The sequence below is a fragment of the Schistocerca cancellata genome, chromosome 3 (assembly GCF_023864275.1).
Source record: "Schistocerca cancellata isolate TAMUIC-IGC-003103 chromosome 3, iqSchCanc2.1, whole genome shotgun sequence".
Taxonomy (NCBI): Eukaryota; Metazoa; Arthropoda; class Insecta; order Orthoptera; family Acrididae; genus Schistocerca; species Schistocerca cancellata.
This window is the reverse complement of record NC_064628.1, coordinates 563,409-579,053: the sequence shown is the minus strand read 5'-3', so window position 1 is coordinate 579,053 and position 15,645 is coordinate 563,409. Positions and strand designations below refer to the sequence as shown.

Sequence of the window (15,645 nt, the reverse complement as noted above, 5' to 3'; positions counted from 1 at the left end):
GGGACAATGAGCAACAAAGGTTCATGCTACGTTGCTGAATTTTTGTGATTTGAATAGTTTTAAAAGCTGAGGTCTGCCATACAGTTCTAAAACTTTACGTGCTTCCAGTCTTCCTTGTTGGTTGATTGAAGGTTTGAAGCCATCGATCGAGGAGGTGGCGACAGTCACTCATTGTCGGCCGTCGCTGTTGCAGAAGCTGGATGTTGGCGCGCCTTCTTCTCGACACGGTCACCAGACGAAACGGGCTCTTGATGTGCGCCAGCTAATGCTTCCCGTCCGCGACACCATGTCAGAAACTATCATCGCAAGTCGAGCGCAATTACATGCTGCCAAACCCCGAAAGCGCGGCAACTCGCGGGAGCTTCACACAACACACCTGCTCCACTCACTACTCCAGCCAGACTCTCTCTCTCAACCCGCGCTCCACGCGGCAGAGTTAACACTACCAAAGATCCTAAACACTTTCGTTCTTCACACGACCTATCGATGTAATCGTTCGATAGCAGTTTTCCCTAGGCAAGACCCAGCGTAAAAATACAAATAATGCACTCCTGGAAATGGAAAAAAGAACACATTGACACCGGTGTGTCAGACCCACCATACTTGCTCCGGACACTGCGAGAAGGCTGTACAAGCAATGATCACACGCACGGCACAGCGGACACACCAGGAACTGCGGTGTTGGCCGTCGAATGGCGCTAGCTGCGCAGCATTTGTGCACCGCCGCCGTCAGTGTCAGCCAGTTTGCCGTGGCATACGGAGCTCCATCGCAGTCTTTAACACTGGTAGCATGCCGCGACAGCGTGGACGTGAACCGTATGTGCAGTTGACGGACTTTGAGCGAGGGCGTATAGTGGGCATGCGGGAGGCCGGGTGGACGTACCGCCGAATTGCTCAACACGTGGGGCGTGAGGTCTCCACAGTACATCGATGTTGTCGCCAGTGGTCGGCGGAAGGTGCACGTGCCCGTCGACCTGGGACCGGACCGCAACGACGCACGGATGCACGCCAAGACCGTAGGATCCTACGCAGTGCCGTAGGGGACCGCACCGCCACTTCCCAGCAAATTAGGGACACTGTTGCTCCTGGGGTATCGGCGAGGACCATTCGCAACCGTCTCCATGAAGCTGGGCTACGGTCCCGCACACCGTTAGGCCGTCTTCTGCTCACGCCCCAACATCGTGCAGCCCGCCTCCAGTGGTGTCGCGACAGGCGTGAATGGAGGGACGAATGGAGACGTGTCGTCTTCAGCGATGAGAGTCGCTTCTGCCTTGGTGCCAATGATGGTCGTATGCGTGTTTGGCGCCGTGCAGGTGAGCGCCACAATCAGGACTGCATACGACCGAGGCACACAGGGCCAACACCCGGCATCATGGTGTGGGGAGCGATCTCCTACACTGGCCGTACACCACTGGTGATCGTCGAGGGGACACTGAATAGTGCACGGTACATCCAAACCGTCATCGAACCCATCGTTCTACCATTCCTAGACCGGTAAGGGAATTGCTGTTCCAACAGGACAATGCACGTCCGCATGTATCCCGTGCCACCCAACGTGCTCTAGAAGGTGTAAGTCAACTACCCTGGCCAGCAAGATCTCCGGATCTGTCCCCCATTGAGCATGTTTAGGACTGGATGAAGCGTCGTCTCACGCGGTCTGCACGTCCAACACGAACGCTGGTCCAACTGAGGCGCCAGGTGGAAATGGCATGGCAAGCCGTTCCACAGGACTACATCCAGCATCTCTACGATCGTCTCCATGGGAGAATAGCAGCCTGCATTGCTGCGAAAGGTGGATATACACTGTACTAGTGCCGACATTGTGCATGCTCTGTTGCCTGTGCCTATGTGCCTGTGGTTCTGTCAGTGCGATCATGTGATGTATCTGACCCCAGGAATGTGTCAATAAAGTTTCCCCTTCCTGGGACAATGAATTCACGGTGTTCTTATTTCAATTTCCAGGAGTGTATTTACGAAACAAACCAACTATACATCGACATAAATGCATAAATATATATATACAAATAGTAAAACAATTACAATATGTAAAGACACAGAAATGTCATATATTCAGGTAACAAAAATAAGGAAAACAAATTTATAGTACAATAAATGGAAATAGGAGGATATGCAATTCCGGCGTTACAAGTCCTATATAAAATGATGTTAGTAATGGAGAATACCTCTTACAAGGAAATAGATAAACGCATAGCAGCGGGGCCCGACATGTGAAATTACGCATCATGCCTCCACTAACTCTCTAAACAGGACATCTGTCAAGCAGATGTATACATGGGGATTGCAGTGCCTCACGAACACCTATCGCTAACTTAGAATCATCTTAGTTATAAAACTAAAGTCCCGATTTTATACCCATGATGCGACAAAGGAATGGAGTACATCGCATGAATCTTCGTTCGTTTAGAGGAATGTGTCGAAACAGGATGGTCACGTTTCATCACACATGAGATGGAAGCCCACTGACGACGGAGAGGTTTGCTGTTAACGATCGCAAGTAGACAGTGACCTAAGTCAAATATAGAACACGTGGTTGTATCCGATTCGAATGCAGGCTACGCCACGCGACCGATACATCCTGACAGAACTGGAGAATAAATGGCCAAATGGCCTGCGTCAACATATCCCTCTCCCTCTACAGTGCACCATCAGTCTCCCATTAAATCGTACCTCGTTACAGCTCCATCTCAATCGATCACCCCGTCCACTCTCTGTTATCCTTTAACGAAGATGTATGTCAGTTTAGAGGCAAACGGTTTCTGTTTTCCTTAAAAGCGTCAAATACAGAAGCAACTCGCGTGTATCACTGTTACCTCAGTAGACATACAGTAGAATGCTGCCTCGATGGAAAAAAGTAACTGTTTCCCTGGTTCCTTTCGCTTCCATGTCGACGTTTACTCGGATTCCTATTGTTGTCACATACTTGTCCCCTTTAACAAGAATTGTTCTGCGTCAACCAGCAGACACGCAATTACTTTCTCAATTTCCCCGCATTTCAGCGTATTTTGCCTCAATTTATACGTATTTTCCATCATTTTTCGCAATTCTATCGATTTTTTTATGTCACTTCTACCCACGCTCTCATGACATAACTTCTCGTTCCGTGTTCTAAAGCTGCTTGTAAATGCACACTATTTTTGTAAAAATACAGTTTTCATTCTGCATGTGTGAAAGTTTTACAGTGTGTAGATACATCCTTCCCGCATTTTTTCAAACTTAGTTCAACCTGTTCCCGTGATTGGCGCCGTCACAGAATGTCTTCAAGACGGCTGCTACACTTGACGTTCGTCAGAAACAACGTGCTGTCGTAGAATTCCTGTAGTGTGAAAACGAGACAGTGGGAAACATCCACAAGAGGTTGAAAAAGGTGTATGGAGATGCTGCTGTCGGCCGTAGTACAGTTAGTCGGTTTGCAAGCAGGTTACGTGATGAAAGCCGCCACGGCAATATTGGGGATTGCCCTCACAGCGGCAGGCCTCGTACTGCACACAGAGAGTTACCGAATTGGTGACTGCTGACAGACGCATCACAGTGAACGAATTGTCACGCTACGTTGGGATAGGGGAAGGAAGTGTTTGCAGAATACTGAAAGTGTTGGCGTTAAGAAAGGTTTGTGCCAGTTGAATTCCCAGGATGTTGACAGTGGCTCACAAAGAAACAAGAAAAATGGTATGCAGCGAACTTTTGGAACAGTACGAGAATGGTGGAGACGAATTTCTTGGAAGAATCTTGACAGGTGATGAAACATGGCTCCATCATTTTTTACCAGAGACGGAGAGGCAATCAATGGAGTGGCATCATGCAAATTCACCCAAGAAAAAATAATTCAAAACCACACCTTCTGCTGTAAAAGTTGGGGCTACGGTGTTTTTGATTCCGAAGGACTCTTGCTTGTGGACATCATGCCAAGTGGAACCACCATAAATTCTGATGCATATGTGACGACACTGAAGAATCTTCAAGCTCGACTGAGTCGTGTTCGACCACATCGGCAAAAGCAGGATGTTTTGCTGTTGTACGACGATGCACGGCAACATATCAGTCAAAAAACCATGGAAGCGATCACAAAACTCGGATGGACAACACTGAAACACCCGCCTTACAGTCCTGACCTGGCTCCACCTGACTATCATCTCTATCAGAAACTGAAAGACTCTCTTCGTGGAACAAGGTTTTAAGATGATGACTCCCTTGTGCACGCTGCCAAACAGTGGCTCCAACAGGTTGCTCCAGAATATTACCGTGCGGGTATACAGGCGCTGGTTCCAAGATGGCGTCAGGCAGGTGAGAGAGATGGAAATGATGTGGAGAAATGAAAATATGGTTCCTAAAGGATGTATCTACACACTGTAAAACTTTCAAACATGTAGAATAAAAGATGGATTTAAAAAAAATAGTGTGCATCTTTTGGAGTGACTCTCGTAGTACAGCTGCCCACACCTAGCGCAAATCCACTATACAGGGTGATTAAAAAAGAATACCACAACTTTAAAAATGTGTATTTAATGAAAGAAACATAATATAACCTTCTGTTATACATCATTACAAAGAGTATTTAAAAAGGTTTTTTTCACTCAAAAGCAAGTTCAGAGATGTTCAATATGGCCCCCTCCAGACACTCGAGCAATATCAACCCGATACTCCAACTCGTTCCACACTCTCTGTAGCATATCAGGCGTAACAGTTTGGATAGCTGCTGTTATTTCTCGCTTCAAATCATCAATGGTGGCTGGGAGAGGTGGCCGAAACACCATAACCTTAACATACCCCCATAAGAAAAAATCGCAGGGAGTAAGATCAGGGCTTCTTGGAGGCCAGTGATGAAGTGCTCTGTCACGGGCTGCCTGGCGGCCGATCCATCGCCTCGGGTAGTTGACGTTCAGGTAGTTACGGAGAGATAAGTGCCAATGTGGTGGCGCTCCATCCTGCTGAAATATGAATTGTTGTGCTTCTTGTTCGAGCTGAGGGAACAGCCAATTCTCTAACATCTCCAGATACTGTAGTCCAGTTACAGTAGCACCTTCGAAGAAAAAGGGACCAAGAACTTTATTGGCTGAAATGGCACAGAAAACGTTCACCTTAGGCGAGTCGCGTTCATACTGAGTTGTTTCCTGCGGATTCTAAGTGCCCCATATACAGACATTGTGACGGTTGACTTTCCCGTTAGTATGGAAAGTTGCTTCATCACTAAACACAATCTTTGAAACGAAAGATTCATCTGTTTCCATTTGAGCAAGGATAAAATCACAGAAATCGATTCTTTTAATCTTATCAGCTGCAGACAGTGCTTGAACCAATTTCAGACGATAAGGTTTCATAACTAACCTTTTTCGTAGGACTCTCCATACAGTTGATTGTGGAATTTGCAGCTCTCTGCTAGCTCTGCGAGTCGGTTTTCCTGGGCTGCGAACAAATGCTTGCTGGATGCGTGCTACATTTTCATCACTCGTTCTCGGCCGTCCAGAACTTTTCCCTTTGCACAAACACCCATTCTCTGTAAACTGTTTATACCAACGTTTAATACACCACCTATCAGGAGGTTTAACACCATACTTCGTTCGAAATGCACGCTGAACAACTGTCGTCGATTCACTTCTGCCGTACTCAATAACACAAAAAGCTTTCTGTTGAGCGGTCGCCATCTTAGCATCAACTGACGCTGACGACTAGTCAACAGCGTCTCAAGCGAACAAATGTACAACTAAATGAAACTTTATAGCTCCCTTAATTCGCCGACAGATAGTGCTTAGCTCTGTCTTTTGTCGTTGCAGAGTTTTAAATTCCTAAAATTGTAGTATTCTTTTTGAATCACCCTGTATTTGGGATCGGGACGCGTAGTATAGCACTGTACTCGACTGCATCTAGTCGCCTCCACCCACATATTTGCACTGCGTTTGCCCTGTTTTCTGTATGTCTGTGGATTACCTCTCACCACGTACAATGCAGTGGCCGGCGGCCTTAACTTAACGACCCAGAGCAGTGGCGTTTGCGTAGCATTGTCGGTGCTAACAGACAACGAACGTTCCGTGAAAGTACCGCAGAAGTCAATGTGGTACGTACGGAGAACGTATCTGTTAGTACAGTGCGGCGAAATATCGGTTGGACCCTAGACGACAGGAAAACCATGGTCTGGTCAGATGAGTCCAGATTTGAGTTGGTAGGTTTCGAGTGTGCCACCGACCACAACAATCCATGGACCAAGTTGTTAATAACACACTGTGCAAGCTAGTGATGGCTCCATAGTGCTTCGTGATGAATTGCCTATAAAATTGAGCTACTCGCTGTGAGTTTGGTTTTGGTGCACAGTGATCATACATCGCTCCCTGCAAAATGTAGCTAAGATATTGAATAATTCTTTAAATTTGGAAAAAAGATCTATATCTATTTACAGTCTTCAGAAAATGGTTTATAGGTAGTACAGTGAGAACTGCTTACACAAGCAAATGATAAAGACAGAATAAAATGTTCGTAACATCCATCGTATATCGTAAACGATTTGAACCATCAAAACTAGATGTTCGAAAATTATAGCTTGCGAAGAGGACAGTATGTTTCCATGTTTTCAATATTCGAATCTTTCTTATACACCACGATATGTAAGTAACTATGGATTTTTTTCACTGGAATAATGTAATTTTTTTCAGGTCGTCGATAGCTGATGAATCAATAGCTTTATTTGCTGAAACAGCTGTCGTTTTGGGCAATGCCTATTTTCCCACATGATACTGCTTTATAAAGCGTATTGCTCTAATAGCGTCTCAAAGAGAGAACTCATTTTACTAAGATCAACGCACAAGGTCACAGAACGTTTGGCTTACAGAACTTTACAACTGGGCCTATTACTCAGATCAGTGACCTCACGATATTTAATGTAGAGCGTTTTCCGCTTCGACTAGCGAACTGTCCATCCCTCCCTCAGATACACAGCAACCATTAACAGCGGGCTCCGTCATCATTGCCTGCTTTGATGCATCTTTCCCCACTTTGAGCTTCCAGTTGTACACACACATTATTCCACATGTTCTTAGGCACACAATGCAGAGACAGATCACAATATAAATGTATCTGTACCTGTCTTAGTGTGGGACTATTATTTTTCTCTGCTGCTTCTTCTTTAAGCGAACATTGTAGCGATTCTTTTTGGTTAATAGTGCTAAATCAACCAGCCTGAAAAGGAGACATGTGTTGACAACACGAAAGTGGTTACAAGTGTAGCGATTGTGCTACGTTGTATGTGAACAGAAATTAGGAGGCGAACATTGAGTTTGAATAGCTCGAGCATTTATTAATGGATATTTTGTTCAAGGAACCTGCTGACCCCTTAACTGAAAGTACATACGGTAACTTCCGTGGGTGTCTGTCAGACAATGCACAGTCACCGTTCATAAAGACAGCTCCAAAAAATGCGATAGTGCGTGACAATCGTTGCAGTAAGGCAAACAGCTTTTTGGTAAGGTGGCTGCAGGATGTAAATAATCCATATTAGTTATTATCCGAAGTTGTTCGAATTTAGTACACAGCCTTTTGTTAATAGAATGATGCTGTCAAAATTTCAGATTTTTATTTATTGTAGTTCTGAAGAAAAAGAGAATTACCTAAGAGTCCTAAAACCTACACTTATTTTTTAAAACCAAGTTAGGAACAATAACAGATTGACTTTCATTATCATTTGAAGCCATTCCAAAGTTAGCGGTGCATAAAAATCAATTAATTAGGATTTTTTTAAAAACTTTAGCCACTGTGCATTACGTAATACAAAAATCGGTCAAACTCATTATTTGATTATATTTTGTCGTGTGAATGCGTGAGAATGATTGAGAGAGTGTATGTGGGACATGCATTAAAATTTAATATTTCATTTTACATAAAACCTTGTAATAACGAACCGTGGGAAAGTTATGTTGCAATCACGATTCAGGTGGTGTATGTCGGTGTGTGCTTGCTTTTGTATAGAAGTAGCCAGATTAGATTAGATTAGTTTTTCGGTCCATAGATCCGTGCTAAGGAGATCCTCGTGGATGTGGAACATGTCAATTTTTTTAAAGCTGAAATAACAATACTAATAGTATGAGTATATACATCATTTTGTAAGCTGAAATAACAATACTAATATTATGAGTATATACAATACATCATTTGTTTCTACTTAAAAATTCGTCAATGGAGTAGAAGGAGTTGGTCACTAGTAAGTCTTTCAGGCTCCTTTTAAACTGATCTTTACTTGTAACTAAATTTTTTATGTTTGCTGGTAAATTATTGAAGATGAGTGTTCGTGAGTAGTGGACCCCTTTTTGAACTAAAGTAAGTGCTTTTAAGTTCTTGTGCAGATCATTTTTGTTCCTGGTATTGTATGTATGAACTGAGCTGTTTGTTGGAAAAAGAGATATATTATTTGGGACAAATTTCATTAAGGAGTAAATATACTGAGAGGCAGCAGTTAGTATACCCAGTTCTTTGAAGAGGTTCCTACAGGACGTCCGTGAGTTTACTCCACAAATAATACGTATTACACGCTTTTGGACTCTGAAAACTTTTGTTTGACTTGAAGAGTTACACCAAAATATTATACCATATGACATTATGGAATGAAAGTAGGCAAAGTATGCAAGCTTTTTAATTGTTATGTCGCTTATGTCTGCTAACATTCGAATTGCAAATACAGATTTGTTAAGTTAGAGGCCTAATAAGTTTATTTATCAATTTGAAGAATATTTCTCACTTCGTTTATTTTGATTAAACAAAATACAAGAATTTGAAGTTTTGCTGACATTAATTACTATCGAATTAGTGATTAGATAAGGCAAGATTTACCACGATAATGATCTGGACGGAACGTTCTGATTGGTCGTTTAGACCAACAGCCGATAAGAATCACGCCGTTCCCACGCGAAAAGAGGAGTGTGCAGAGGGGAGAGTACCTCGAGACAGAGTCTATGGATAACACGATGTCAGATCGCTCCATAAAAATACTCTGTAATATGAGGAAATAGTGAGCTAATTCGGTTCGAACATATCGTGACCGAAGCGACTGGAACTACGAACAATTTGATGAAGGTTTGGTGTTTCTAAATTAAATACTTTGAGAGATATGAGCGTGTGAACTTTCTGGTCGTAGTAACAGCTCCGCGTGGCGTGTTTCATACTCTGTACGGAATATTTTAGCGAACGCCTCTTACGAAGAAGACCACTGAAACGACCGAATGTTTAACTCGCGATAGTTGTGGGTCTGTGACTGGTAGAACGTGATAATTAGTCGAGTCGGACGTACTAAATTCTGGCTGTTTTTCGAGTGAATATTTGTTATAAAGACAGTGAACTTTGAATGATAACGTTTTACCATATTAAATACGGACCTGACGGCCATTTCATGTGTTTCAATATGAATAAAAAGCAGAGCTAATCTAATTTTAAACGCTTTTCTGCAAGTAGACTGAAGATCCCGAACGTCCGATTTTTTAATCATGGCCTTTCAGGAACTGACATTCAACTAGAGTTACGAGGCCTCTGTGTGGTACGTATTAGGTGGTGGCTTCATCAAGGCTGCTTTACACTGCCTAGCACGCGTCTGCTACCACAGAGTGTGTAAGGTGTCAGGCAAATCCAACACCTTCCATGAAAACCCTGACATGATAAGCAAATCCAGTAGTATGTCACATAGCTCCGAATAAATCGTGACATTAAATTAACCAAAGTAATACGAGTAACGAGTGAGCAAATGGAATACCACAGCCTAACACAAGAATGCCTAAATGCATACCTTCCCACCGTGAGACAGACGCAGTTCCGACGGGAGAAACGAGAGCAGAAGCCGAGAGCAGAACCGTGTTAAGCTGGAAGGCCCTACGATAAGGGACGGACACCCACGTCGCCAGCTAACCACTAGGACCACCCCAGCTGCAAGTTTTAGCGTGAGACTTTTTCGCGTCTGTGTTACGTTGCAAACTTTAAAAACATTGCCCCACCACGAAAAGTATAACGTTTCTCATTGGATAGACAGAATTTTTGTAGGCAGAGCTTAAGGTTAACATTGAGACCCCGATTGGTCAGATGAAAACACAGCCAGAAATTTTTTTTAAACCAATTTCGGTAAATTGTAGTAAGGAGAAGTTAGGGGGGAGTTGCTTCCGAGACGGCGAGGTGAGCGGAGCTGTGCTGCCCGCCGCCGCCTGACGAACACCGACAAGGTAATGAACGCACGCGATGCCGCATAACAGCGCATAAAGCTTCACTCAGAACTGCAGAAGTCTCATCTGTTACCCCCCCTTTTTGCGTAATACTAGTGTCGATCGTCAATTAAAGCTCATGGTGTTAACATTTGCCACTTGAAGTAAAAATCTGAAACGCAATGATTTTTCTCTTATATAGTTATTGAGAAGCCACATCAGCCACTGTAATTTACGACAAGTTAGATAAGTAATTAAAGATAATTAAGGGTCACTGTAGACCATTTTGATAGTTTTCTCTTTTGTGAAACGTAATTTAAACCTGGATTATAGATGTGATATGGCATAGGTCATCCTTCGATCCATTGTAGAACTTGGAAACCCATTCAGGGAATATTCGTTCACATTTTTGTTGAACGCAGTTGGTTTTTACCATCCTGTATTAAAACATTTCCTTTTATCAATAGTGCAATTTATAAACAATGTTTTGTGAGTAGAATAAAATTTCCAGTGGTAAACTTAACTGCTTTTTCGACGTTATTTTACCAGCTAACTAAAAATAGGAAAGCCTTGAACCCCTTCCACTAAATTTAGTTAGTATTAAGATTCTCTTACAGGGAGTGCAGTGGAGCTGACGCTGAAATCATTAAGTATTTGGTTATATCATCGCTAGTCTCACTGAACTCTTCTGAACTCTACATGTCATGTGTGGTCTGGCGTCTCCTTACCAGCAACAGGTCCCAGGTTCAAACTAGTCAATTCCCTAAAAAACACGCTCAGAGCGTCGTTGCGCGAAAGTGGTAGGGACACACGATATAGAACAAACAGACACCACGCAGAATGTTAGAAGTGAAGGGACATCGGCAAGAATCCTATCGGGGTAGGTGGACTGAGCGACAGCGTTAACAAAGACGCAGACGACCGACCCCGCCACGCCGCAAGTGGTAGTATGCACTGATGGTGTATTACTTGACGAACAATGTGCAGTAAATATGTCAGCCTTAGAGTACACAAAGATATGATGTGAACTGATTTTAAGTGGGCCGCAAAAACATGAACAAAAGCGTAGTAACGAGCATTTAAAAAGCATTACAGTACAATAAAAACATAAACCCACACATAAGCGACAGGTGCTTGACTAACTATACTGGAGAAAGACTGCATCAACTTACTGCTCTGTGGTCCTTTGCTTTCTATGCTTTGATTTTATAACATACCGCAAGAATTTAAATGCTCGAAGATAATCGCAATATTACCTAAAACCTGGCAAATCAGCTGATAACCCCAAGAGTTATCGAAGAATGGCCCTGATAAGTGTGACCTACAAGCTACTTGAACGGCTTATGGATAATAGACCCAGTACAAGATTACTTGAAACAATCCCAGTTGAACAAGCAGGCATCCGGCCAAAACGAAGTTGCATAAATCAAATTCTGTTACTCTCCAGCTCCAACGAGCCAGGATTTCAAAGTAAACTTAAAACCGCAGCTGCATTCATTCACCTATCAATGGGCAACAATGCAGTCCTAAGAAAAGTGATATACAAGCTTCTTCGTGTAATTTCTTGCAAACCAACATCTCGACTAATCAACAATATGCTAAATGACCGAGTGTTCCAAGTAGTCTTGGTATACAACATCAGATCACCAAGTAAATAATAAAAGATCTACCACACGGATCAGTTCTTGCTCCATTTCTCAACAGTTTGTACAAAACAGACATGCCAAAATCAAAATCAAGGAAGTTTGATAACGCCAACGACTAAATACTTACAACAAGGTGTAGCTACAACTAACAGTCGAAAGCAGTTCTAACGGAGATCTAGTTGTTCTGTGAAATATCTTTCCCAAATGGTGACTCCAATCTAACGCCACCAAAACGGAGGATTCCTGCTTTCACCTAATTAATAAACACACCAGAAGAAAACGCAACACACAATTTGAAAACACTACACTTGCAATAGAATCTTGGGGTAACCCCAGATAGACCCCTCTCTTTTAGAGGTCATCTATCAAAAATACCCAGAAAAGTGAAAACGAGAAACAACTTTATCCAAAAGACGTCCGTCACAACCTGGGGAGCATTGGCTTCCACCCTACGTTTCTCTGCTCTGAGTCCAGGTTTCTCAAGCACTAAGTAGTCCATATGCATAAGAAACAGACGTCCAGCTAAATAACACCATGAGAATGATTGCTATTGCCATTAGTCAACACCTACGAAATGTCTACCAGTAGGAAGCCAAATTCTATCCCGTCAACTACGACGCATAAATGCTCTCACGAACGAGTACAAAAATATCTGGGATAATAAAAATCTACCAATCCATCAAGATACTGGTGACGCAAACCACAACTGATTTTGCTCTAGACGACTACCAACTAAAATAGAAAAGGTCGCTGGGAGAGATGAGTTGCACCTTACCAAAGTATGCACTCGAGAATGGACTAGATAACAATATAATACAATGCCGTGTATCATCCAAAAACAGAGATTTCATTTCCCACGCAGAACACAGTCAATCCGAAACAGAATTAGAACTCAACATGGGAGATGCGCATATTTTTTACAAGAACTGCACGACTGATTGCTGCTCTCCATAATTTGTAAAAAATACTTTAGTTCTCGACAAATATTTCGCAAAGAAGTGTTCTGCACGTATTGCATGTACGCAAATTCCATTCACATCACTTATCGTTGACATCAAGAACTACACGAGGAAGACTTTTAAAACGGCTTGAACATTTGCAGTTGGATACGACAACAACTAGGAGCCTATGATGATTTTATTTCACAGATAATTTTCTCTGATGAATCAACTTTTACGAATCGCAGTCAATTGAATCGGCATAATACGCGTTATTGGCAAGTAAAGAATCCCCATTGGATAAAGCAAACTGAGAGTCATATGTGAAAGAAATTACACCAAAAATGTGCACAAAGCAATTGCGTTCCGGAGTCTTTTTTGCTATAAAACCGGTTTCTTATTGAAGATGTTAGAACGATAGCCTGGTCATACATAAAGCACACCAGAGGCAAGACACAATCAATACCTTCAATGTGCGATAACAACTGATGACAATGCCACTTAAGCAGTTATTAAACACGCTTTTCCGAAACTCCTTCACCAAAGAAGACGAAGTAAATATTCCTGAATTCCAATCAAGAACAAATGCCAAGATGAGAAACATAGAAGTAGATATCCTCGGTGTAACAAAGCAGCTTAAATCACTTAATAAAGGCAAGGCCTCCGGGCCAGATTGTATACCAGTCAGGTTCCTCTCAGAGTATGCTGATAAAATAGCTCCATATTTAGCAATTATATACAACCACTCGCTTACAGAAAGATACGTACCTAAGAGACTGGAAAATTGCTCAAGTCACACAAATACCCAAAAAGGGTAGTAGGAATAATCCGCTGAATTACAGGCCCATGTCACTAACGTCGATTTGCAGTAGGGTTTTAGAACATATATTGTATTCGAACATTATGAAGTACCGCGAAGAAAACGATTTATTGACATATAGTCAGGACGATTTCAGAAAATATCGTTCTTGTCAAACACAACTAGCTCTCTATACTCATGAAGTAATAAGTGCTGTCGACAGGGCATTTCAAATTGATTCCATATTTCTAGATTTTCAGAAGGCTTTCGTCACCGTTCTTCACAAGCGTCTTCTAATCAAACTGCGTGCCTACGGAGTATCGCCTCAGTTGTGCGACTGGATTCGTGATTTCCTGTCAGAAAGGTCACAGTTCGTAGTAATAGACGGAAAGTCATCGAGTAGAACAGAAGTAATGTCCGGCGTTCCCAAAGGAAGTGTTATAGGCCCTCTATTGTTCCCGATCTAAATTAACGACATAGGAGACAATCTGAGTAGCCGTCTTAGATTGTTTGCAGATGATGCTGTCATTTACCGTCTTGTAAAGTCATCAGATGATCAAAACGACTTGCAAAATGATTTAGATAAGATATCTGTACGGTGTGAAAAGTGGCAATTGACCCTGAATAAAGAAAAGTGCGAAGTTATTCACATGAGTACTAAAAGAAATCAGCTAAATTTCGATTACGCGATAAGTCACACAAATCTGAAGGCTGTAAATTCATCTAAATGCTTAGGGATTACAGTTACAAATAACCTAAATTGAAACGATCACATAAATAATATTGTGGATAGAGCAAACCAAAGATTGCGATTCACTGGCAGAAATAACACTTAGAAGTTGCAACAGGTCTACCAAAGAGACTGCTTTCACTACGCTTGTCCGCCCTATTCTGAAGTACTGCTGTGCGGTGTGGGATCCGCATCAGGTGGGACTGACGGATGACATCGAAAAAGTACAAAGAAGGGCAGCTCGTTTTGTATTATCGCGAAATAGGGAGGTAGTGTCACAGACATGACACGTGAATTGGAGTGGCAATCATTAAAACAAAGGCGTTTTTCGTTGCGACGGGATCTTCTCATGAAATTTCAATCACCAGTTTTCTCCTCCGATTGCGAAAACATTCTATTGGCACCCACCTATATAGGGAGAAATGATCATCACGATAAAATAAGAGAAATCAGGGCTCCCACGGAAAAATTTAAGTGTTCGTTTTTCTCGCGTGCCGTTCGAGAGTGGAACGGTGGAAAGACAGCATGAAGGTGGTTCATTGACCCTCTACCAGGTACTTTATTGTGAATAGCAGAGTAATCATGCAGATGTAGAAATATTAACACTCTTAAACAGTTTTTAACGCAATTTGATTTTTGTCGATTACAGCGCTATCTATAACCCACTGAAAAAAAATTACTGCAGAAGTTACGCATTTTTCCGAGAGAATACGAATCCTCAATAGAAAGTAGGCCCCCTCCCTCTCCAGCGCCTTGTGGGTGGGGCAGGGGGGTGGAGTTTGGTGTCATTGGAGATCCCTCTTCGAGACAAACAATTTTTCTTTTTAATCTGATTTGCAGTTTTCCAAATAATACCAAATCAGTTTCAAATGCCTCATCGTGTATAGCTGTGTAAATATATAATGCAGGGTGCGTTTGTTGTTTTGTAATTGGGCGGAAGTTTCACAGTACCTCTAGTGCTTGCAGTTCGCCGTTGCCGATGTCTTTCTCCATCCCTGCACAAAGACTTCCGTTCAAGAGGACAGCACGTTCGCTCACTGGGACAGTTTGTGACGCAGGAGACTGGAGTCCCGTATCACAGCAACTGCTGTCATACTGGGTATCTGCTGACGTCACCTGGAATAGGAAACCTGTTTCTGGTTTGCAACTGTGAGGAAATAACACAAGTGATGAAATTCATGTCTAATGGGTATATGAGTAACAAATGGACGAAGATGAGACGCATCTAACTCTCTGACAAGTCAAGAGGATGATAATTTATGAAGACAAATGTTTTCATTTTGAGGCTGCTTATGCTGTAACCACAGATGGCTGTGAGCACCCGAGAAGAACCAGACTTCTTCGATAGCCC

The 15,645-nt window shown here is 42.5% G+C and overlaps 1 protein-coding gene across 1 annotated transcript in view; it reads right to left on the bottom strand.

Moving 5' to 3' along the window:
- LOC126176755 (solute carrier family 22 member 7-like) overlaps nucleotides 1–15,404 on the bottom strand; it is a 319,454-nt gene extending 304,050 nt beyond the window's left edge. The window contains exon 1 of the mRNA XM_049923923.1: nucleotides 15,246–15,404. Coding sequence (XP_049779880.1) covers nucleotides 15,246–15,287 — 42 coding nt within the window. The 5' untranslated portion in view covers nucleotides 15,288–15,404. The remainder of the gene's footprint in view (nucleotides 1–15,245) is intronic.
- Nucleotides 15,405–15,645: the final 241 nt, after the last annotated feature.